This window comes from Triticum aestivum, chromosome 2B, assembly GCF_018294505.1.
Source record: "Triticum aestivum cultivar Chinese Spring chromosome 2B, IWGSC CS RefSeq v2.1, whole genome shotgun sequence".
Classification (NCBI taxonomy): domain Eukaryota; kingdom Viridiplantae; phylum Streptophyta; class Magnoliopsida; order Poales; family Poaceae; genus Triticum; species Triticum aestivum.
The window spans coordinates 761,130,420-761,139,137 of NC_057798.1; the positions used below are offsets into that span (position 1 = coordinate 761,130,420).

The 8,718-nt window shown below is 45.4% G+C and overlaps 2 protein-coding genes across 2 annotated transcripts; one reads left to right on the forward strand and one right to left on the reverse strand.

The window, feature by feature from the left end:
* Positions 1 to 2,121: 2,121 nt before the first annotated feature.
* LOC123042529 (rust resistance kinase Lr10-like) lies at positions 2,122 to 4,433 on the reverse strand. The gene is made up of 3 exons (XM_044464960.1): positions 3,553 to 4,433; positions 3,292 to 3,386; positions 2,122 to 3,212 (listed from the first exon to the last, which is right to left on the reverse strand). Exons 1-3 carry the CDS (start codon positions 4,254 to 4,256, stop codon positions 2,122 to 2,124), a joined length of 1,890 nt encoding a protein of 629 aa, XP_044320895.1. The 5' UTR covers positions 4,257 to 4,433.
* LOC123042528 (rust resistance kinase Lr10-like) lies at positions 4,433 to 8,298 on the forward strand. The gene is made up of 3 exons (XM_044464958.1): positions 4,433 to 5,625; positions 7,028 to 7,051; positions 7,226 to 8,298. Exons 1-3 carry the CDS (start codon positions 4,791 to 4,793, stop codon positions 8,296 to 8,298), a joined length of 1,932 nt encoding a protein of 643 aa, XP_044320893.1. The 5' UTR covers positions 4,433 to 4,790.
* Positions 8,299 to 8,718: the final 420 nt, after the last annotated feature.

Genomic DNA, 8,718 nt, shown 5'->3' on the forward strand with positions numbered 1-8,718 from the left:
TGGTGCATGTTCCATCTGCCGGCCCATTGCATTTGGCCACATTACGGGAGTTGGTAAGCGGTTTCGAAACATTTGCCACAAGAAGATCTTGATTTTGAGAGGTATACCGGCCTTCCATAGCCCCCTAGCTATGTCTAGGTAGTGCCCTCGGAAAGCTTGTCGTATAAGGACTTGACCGTAAACTTCTTGGAGGAGGTCAACTTCCACGTATCGTGTCCGCCCCATTACTACGGGTCAATCCACCCAAGTCAGCCGCCAACAAGTCCCAGCTGGAGGCCTCCGTCGTGTCTAGTGTCCTAATAAAGGAGATAGCAGGCGGATAGACACGTAGCGCATCGGCCACCAAAATGTTGGTGTCCGTTGCCAGTTGGTACAGTTCCGGGTGGGAGTGCCGCAGCGGTCCCTAACCCCACCAATGGTCGAGCCAGAAACGTGTAGACTTGCCATCGTTCACACAGAATTGTGCACCCACTGTGAAAGCTGGCCGCACCGCTTGGACCCCATTCCAAAAGGCCGAACTGTTGCTCTTAGCGTTGAACAAATTCCCATCCGGGAAATATTTAGCCCGGAGGATGTCGGCCCCGAGTCCCGACTCATTTTGGGCCAGACGCCACCACCACTTCGTAAGCAGGGCCACGCTCATGAGTTTAGAGTTCATAACACCCAGCCCACCGATTTTTTTTGGCCTACAAACCGCTGCCCATTTCACTAAGTGGTATTTGCGCTTGGTCCCAGCTCCTTCCCAAAAGAACCGAGAGCGCGGTGTGTCGAATCTAGCATGAACCCCATCCGCTAGTAAGAACATTCCCATTGTGAAAAGCGGGAGGGAGGACAAGCTCGAGTTAGTGAGAATAAGCCATGCCGCCGAGGACATAAACCTGCCCCTCCAAGGGCTCACCCGATTTGCGACCTTTCCATATAGAGGCTCCCATTCCGCAATGGAAAGTTTCTTGGTCGAGATAGGGAGGCCAAGGTACTTAATCGGGAAGCTCCCCAGCCTGCAATTAAGTAGATTGGCATTCCGAGCCCTTTCAGGATCATCCACCCCGATGGTGATCACTTCGCTCTTCAAAAAGTTGATCTTAAGCCCCGATAAAATCTCAAAAGCGAGCAACAGTAGCTTGATGGTAGCTATGCTGTGATCGTTGGGCTCGAACAAGAGCATCGTATCATCTGCGTATTGCAAGTGCGTAACCCCACCAGGGATGAGGTGGGGCACTAGCCCTTTAACGTGACCCACTACTCGCGCTTTGTTAATCATGGCCGCCAAGGCCTCCGCAACAAAGTTAAAAATGAGAGGCGAGCTTGGGTCTCCCTGCCGGAGACCCCGTTTGTTACGGAAAAACTTGCCCATTGTGCCATTGATAGTAACCGCCGTGTGCTCACTACACACGAGGTGCATGATGCGATGCACAAAACCTGCCTCAAAACTCTTTTTGAGGAAGACCTCTCGCACAAACTCTCAGTTCACGCGATCATATGCTTTCTTGAAATCTAATTTAAGGAGCACGCCCTCGGCCCTAGTGCGTTTTAACTTGTGAACGATTTCTTGTAGCGCAATTGGGCCCAGAGTACAAGGGGTTCTCGCCAACAGTGCCACGCAATTGGGCCCAGAGTACAACGATTTCTTGTAGCGCAATTGGGTCCAGAGTACAAGGAGTACCGGACTCGGAGATATGAAGCTTTTAGTTTGAATTATCATTTGTCAGGTGACACGCGCCAACAGTGCCACGCTTCTTCAGCTGGGTTGCACAGACAGATGTGCCATCAGGAGCTAGGACACTGGCAAACCAACCAGGAGTACAAGGGGTTCTCGCCAACAGCTCATCGTATTTTGCATATACATTCTTCCTTTGTAATTTGCTGATGTATGTTTTTCTTCAAAAAAAAAAACAGTTCACACGTTTTTCGCAAGGGAGATCATCCTAGGATTTCGGAGGTCAAATGAAATGTTGCACTTGATATGATTGAATTTCGGATAACATTCAAAAGAAAAATGGTCCAACCACGAAAAAGAAAATAGATAATTCACATTCTTTTGCTCCAGAACAACCATTACTGAAAATTTTCACATGCTCGTCGCCTCGGTAGTAATAATTGACATCGAACATAGGCAAAATTTCACTCATGCTCCTCTGAAATGGCAGTCAGCCCAGAGCAGAAATCATAAGACTCCGCTACAGGGGTCTGCCCGTCGTCACAGAAGAATGGCCTCGAAGGCAACTGCAGGCCATCCACGCCGCCTTCGAGCATCCCTATGACTTCGCTCATCGCCGGCCGATCATGAGACTGAATCTGGATGCAGCAAAGCCCAACAACACAAAGCTTCCTCTCCAACTCATGCATCTCAGCACGTATCTCACCCAGTTCCTGTTTGGTTAGCCGGTCATACACCCACGACGGGTAGAATGTCTGGCTTGAGTTCGACGCTCCCGGGTCGGCATTTCTCCGTCCTCCGGCCATCTCCAGCAGCAGCATCCCGAAGCTGTAAATGTCAGACTTGGTTGATATGACGCCGAAGCTCCGGGATATCATCTCAGGAGCTATGTACCCAATGGTTCCCCGTAGGGCGCTCAACGGCACAAAATTGTTGTCCCTTGGGTATAGCTTGGCAAGGCCGAAATCGGCAACCTTTGGGACGAAATTGCTGTCAAGAAGGATGTTGTGCGGCTTGATGTCGAAGTGCAGAATCTGCATGTCGCATCCTTGATGCAGGTAGTTGATCCCCCTGGCAATGCCCAAGGCAATTTCATTGAGCTTGTCCCAGGAGAAAATCTTCTCGGCCGAGAAGATGTACTTGTCCAGAGAACCATGGGGCATATACTCGTAGACTAGCGCCCTCCTCATTTCCTCCGAGCAGAACCCGACCAGACGCACCACATTGACATGGTGGATCCTGCCGATGGTGGAGACCTCACTGATGAAATCTTCTCCATCGCAGCTGGATTTACCATCTAGCATCTTGATGGCCACATGGACATCGCCCGGGAGTAGAACGCCCTTGTACACAGAGCCATAGCCTCCCTGGCCCAGCTTGTCTCTGAAATGGCTTGTTACTGCGACAATATCCGTGTAGGCATACCTTGTCGGGCCGACCATTTGTTGCATCCGTAGGAACTTCTCAACCGCATCGATTGTGATCCTTGTTTTCCAGTATTTGTGGGCTAGGAAGAACAGTACCACCAGAGGAGCAACCACTAACCTGCATAGTACTGCAAATATAGAACAATTTTACGTGGGGTCGCCAAGAAATTACTCGTCTGTCTAGTATATGTAGCTCGATCAACGTACCAGCAATCAACTTCAATATTGTTGTGGAGTATACTGTTGCAAACCTTAGTGTGCTGAGATGTTCATTGGAAGGAACTGTTGTTCCAAATGCACAACTCAAGAATTCAAGGTCGACAAACAAAATGGACATAATCCAATGTAAGACACGACGAGCCACTGAATATCCAGGGCGTGGGCTGCAGACAATGGAGAAAATGTAGAAAAGTCAAGCATATAAGTATGTTCCAGAAAAGAATCATGGTGTATAGATTTCAAACTCACACAAAGCGATCCTTTAGGCACCCCTTGAAATCCTCCGGAGTCCTTTCATATCTGAAAGGAAACCTAACGGCAAATCCTCTCCTCATGGATTCTACCAGAATTTCATGACTTGCATTACCGTATCGCATGCTCCAACCACCCAAAGCAGCCATGGCCAAGTACCCGCAAGAAGGCTCAAGGTTCCCAACAGAAATATAGTCAATCAACACATAGACAAAAGAATACCTCGTGTTCAGGCAAGTGACCGGTATGTAGTCACTATTGTTCCTGACCACCCGCGAACAATTCACAAAGCTAGCCCACGTAACGAAAAAAGGGTCAAATATGATGGAGCCGTCGGACTGCTGGAGGCCATGTAGATAAGGGCGTTGATCCCAACGAGGAAGAGGGCAGCTGCTGCTCATGTCCAAGTTGGCGTCCACGACCCAGAAGGAAGAATACTTGTAGTCAATCTCAGTGACAAAGTATGTCCCTGTGTTGATCTGAATTGTAGCACTGCTATCGGTGCAAGTCAGCTCATATGATGGAGAACCGCACCACCATGGATCTCCTTGCTGGCGGAAAGGGTACTGGACATCTTGGAGATGTCCGCAAGAGAAAGGAGCGCAGGCATACCTGCTATTATGAGTAATATCATGTCGCCCCTGAACATCCACGGCAAGAACTGCAACCATGAAGTGCACCAGGAACCACCATGGAGGCATCGACGATAGTCAACTGTTTATCTCTTGTTCTGGCTTTGTTGCGTGCTTTCTTCTCATGTTTAATGGACAGCAAGGAAACAAGGGTGAAAACAAACACGACATATACAAGGGATGATGGAATAAAAAGAACTGTAGAATGACCCGGTCAGAGATGGTTAACATCCACATCACTGCTGCCATATGTCATCATAAAGAGGATGTTGCCATATGTATATGATCCTTGTTAACTCCTCCTAGTTAGTATAATCAGGCAGGGATGCTGGTATATGCCTCTGTGACTTGGCAAGGGGGTTGATACATGTCAGTGTCAGGTCTTGGATTCTACTGTAGTGATGCAGTCTAAAAGCTTATCTACAACGATGCAGTCACCTACTAGAAAACAACATACAGGAGGTTTTCACTGATCCACGGACGGAGGAAGTTCTTACTCAGGCAAGCACAACTTAGACTACTGATTTTCTTATGCTTCTTATGTCTTTGTAATCACAATACCTGGATTACCTTCATCCATCTCCACAGTGCAGAAGGAGAAGGATGAGTATATTTCTTGTCACAGCCCTGGTGGTCTGCCTTGTCAGCCATGGAGCCGACATGGCCACAGCTTCGGCAGCTTGGGATGACCAAGATTTCTTCAGAAACTGTCCGCCGTCCCGGTGCAGCAAGGATGGACCCGAGATCCGGTTCCCACTCCGGCTTGATTCCAGCAATACATCTTCATCCTGCGGTGCAACATGTGCGAAGCTAGCATGCTCAGGCCAATCCACTATCATGCTTCACCCACTTCTTGGCCCATGCAATGTCAACGCCATAAATTACACCGGTGCCCTCCTCAACATCACCCCGCTTACCTCCGCGTGCACAATGATTCAGAATCTCATATCGACAAGTTCACCACCGGCTGACACTGGCCACCACTGTACTCCACATTATAGCAGATCTGGAAGGCTTGTAGGCTGCTCAAGGGAGTTCACGCCAAGCGGGATTACTCAGTATCCCGTCTATGACGAGAGAGGCAGTTACTATGCTTCTGCCTCAGCTGCCGATACTATCGCCGGCCCAATCTCCTGCCTTAGCAACAAAACCCACTTCTCGTATTTGGTGGCAACTTATGCATTCATGTATTATCTTCCATTAGACTGCAAGGTCATATCAGATGTCGCCCTCCCGATATTTGGCACAGGATATTATGGGTCAGCATCCAAGCATGGTGTTGAAGGAGCCCTCCAGTTTTATGACATAGCAGCCGACTGGAGTGAACAGGAGCCGTCATCCATTCCCTCTGAGTGCCAAAAATGTGAGAAGAACGGGCAACGCTGCGCATTCAGCTCGCAAAAGAACGAAACATTCTGCTTGTCTCAACCTCATAAAGGTATCATTAATTTCTACTGTGCGACATTTTCAGAAGTTTTTTTTTCAAACTATTTTGTATAAACAGTATGACAAACCATTATGGTAGGTAGCTTGAGTAAACACATTATAAGCACATGTACATTCTGAAATTAGGAAGCAAAAATGGGTCACATATTTGTAAACATTGGAGAAAAACTTGGGTGGTCCAAAATTAAATTAAGAAAAAATTAAGCAGCTCCACTGTTAAGTATTCCATGATAATTATGGCAATGATTAGGGTTTATTTCATCAATTAGCGAATGGCCATCTCTACATATGACAGTATACTACTATAATTTTTTAGCATTTTCATGATAATTATGGGGACAGACAAAAACACATTTGAGATAAACACAAGCGATCTCTCAGTTGTAATATACTTCAGAATTCCTATAACATATTCCAAGAACTTCAAGTTTCTGTGGTTGCTATTGGACGCAAGCCAACATGTTACAGCCGTTTCTGTTTCTAGTTTCCCTCCTCCCCCGCACCCCACCCCCCCTGTACCGAGACTTGCCAAGATAAATCAGGTTGCAACAATTTAGCCTAAACTCAGTCCAAAATACATGCTAGCTCATACTAGAAATCTTAGTAATGCTGTAAATATGCATTGCTATCAGCATTGTTCTAATGGAGTGGAGTGACAAGCCAACAGTTTGATATGACAAAAAGCATTGACTCATGTCAGAAAACTCAAAACATGTTATAGTTAGGCAGCTCAAATCCATCACCATGCATTCACTTCCAGGCATTATTGTGCTACCATACTTATGATGGGATATGAAGTACTAGAGCCTGATGCCGCATGAGCTGTATTAATACTGATATAATGTGGTACTGTGCAAAAAAAAGATTTGGATGGTGAAGAATATAAAATGGAGTAAATATCACAAAGAACAGAGTAAGAACCACCTGATGGTGAGAAATATAAGAAGCGAAAGTAAGAAATGAATAAATGCATGATATGCCTGCATAAAGTTTACCTGGGAGGCTGGGTGTCCCCAATGTGACATCTGGTTGCCAGTAGCAGTGCAAGGTATATACAAGAAGGAAATTTCTACAATAGGAGGGTGTTTTGACGGGTGACGGGCCAAGATATGTGAGACTGTGACTGTAAGGTGAGAATAACCCTTAATCCAATGAAGCCACTGAGCAGGACCCACCCTTATGATTCTTGATTGACCCTAAAGACTCCTCTGTTACCACTTACCAGAGTTGGTAATGGAAGATTTCTTCTGATCTTTCTCACCCCATCCTGCCCCACCCCCACTGGCCATACATCAATGTTGGATCTAATGTTTCTTTTCTCAACTTAATTAGTTAATTTTCCTATTATGTACTAAATAAACAATCAAATTTAATCTCCTCTTTGGTATTTGCAGGTTCATGTGTCAAAATCATTGCAGGTACAGCTCCAATCCATACTCTATTTGTATTAAACAAAGATGGAAATGAAGTATATATCTGCTGCTTATAAAGTAATTATCTAGATATTCCCACTTATATTCTCTCATTCCCATTACAATCGCTAAAGCAATAACTTCCAACCCTAATGAACATGCTGGTTTCCATGTATTCAGCTACATCATCTTCAGCCGCATTTGTTGTTCTTCTGTTGATGGTAGCCACTGCTCTTTATCTTTCGCTAAAGACAAGATACAATGAAGAGATACATTTGAAAGTTGAAATGTTCCTCAAGACATATGGCACATCAAAACCCACAAGGTACACTTTCTCCGAAATTAAGAAGATAACAAGACGGATCAAGGATAAATTAGGACAAGGTGGATTTGGAAGTGTGTACAAAGGTGAGCTACCAAATGGAGTTCCTGTGGCGATCAAGATGCTGGAGAACTCTAATGGAGAGGGGCAGGAATTCATCAATGAAGTTGCAACTATCGGGAGAATCCACTATACAAACATTGTCCGCCTTCTTGGCTTTTGCTCTGAAGGTACAAGAAGGGCTATTATTTACGTATTCATGTCTAAAGATTCATTGGAGAAATATATATTCTCAGGTAATTACATTGTTCCCCGAGAACTCCTGGCACCAGAAAAAATGCTAGATATTGCTTTAGGCATTGCTAGAGGAATAGAATACTTGCATCAAGGATGCAATCAGCGCATCCTCCACTTGGACATCAAGCCTCACAATATCTTACTGGACTACAGCTTTAATCCGAAGAACTCAGACTTCGGCCTTGCAAAGTTATGTGCAAGGGACCAAAGCATCATTATCTTGACCGCAGCAAGAGGCACCATGGGTTACATCGCACCAGAACTATACTCTAGGAACTTTGGAGGGATATCCTACAAGTCAGATGTTTACAGTTTTGGCATGCTGGTGTTAGAAATGGTGAGTGGGAGGAGGAACTCAGACCCAAGTGTTGGGATCCAGAACCAGGTATATCTCCCGGAGTGGATCTATGAGAAAGTAATGACTGGAGAGGAACTGGTGCTTACTCTGGAAGTGACACCAGAAGGGCAAGTAAATATGAGACAGCTGGCTATTGTGGCACTGTGGTGTATTCAGTGGAACCCAAGAAACCGGCCATCAATGACAAAGGTGATAAACATGTTATTGGGAAGTTTGCAGGATCTGCAGGTGCCGCCTAAGCCCTTTGTCCCATCTGACAATCGCCGCACGCCATAACAAAAGATGAAGATCGTATCACCATAGTGTACTAGCCCTACACGCTTGAGGGATATATTTAATTCATGTACTCCCTCCGTTTCTTTTTACTCCGCATACAAGATTTGTTTGAAGTCAAACTATGGAAAGTTTGACCAAATTTATACTAAAAAATGTCGGGAACTACAATACTAAAGCTATATAGTGAAAATTAATTTCATGATGCATCTAATGATATTGATTCAAACTGTGAATGTTGATTTTTTTTCCTTATAAAGTTGGTCAAACTTTGCTAAATTTAACTGCAGACAAATGTTATATGAAGACTGAAAAGAAATGGAGGGAGTCTTAAATGCTAAACTACATTACATGGTGGTGCAATTGGTAGCAGTAGTATGTACAACTAGAAAGTTTGGTTGTTTAGTCAGCTTCCTGTGTAGC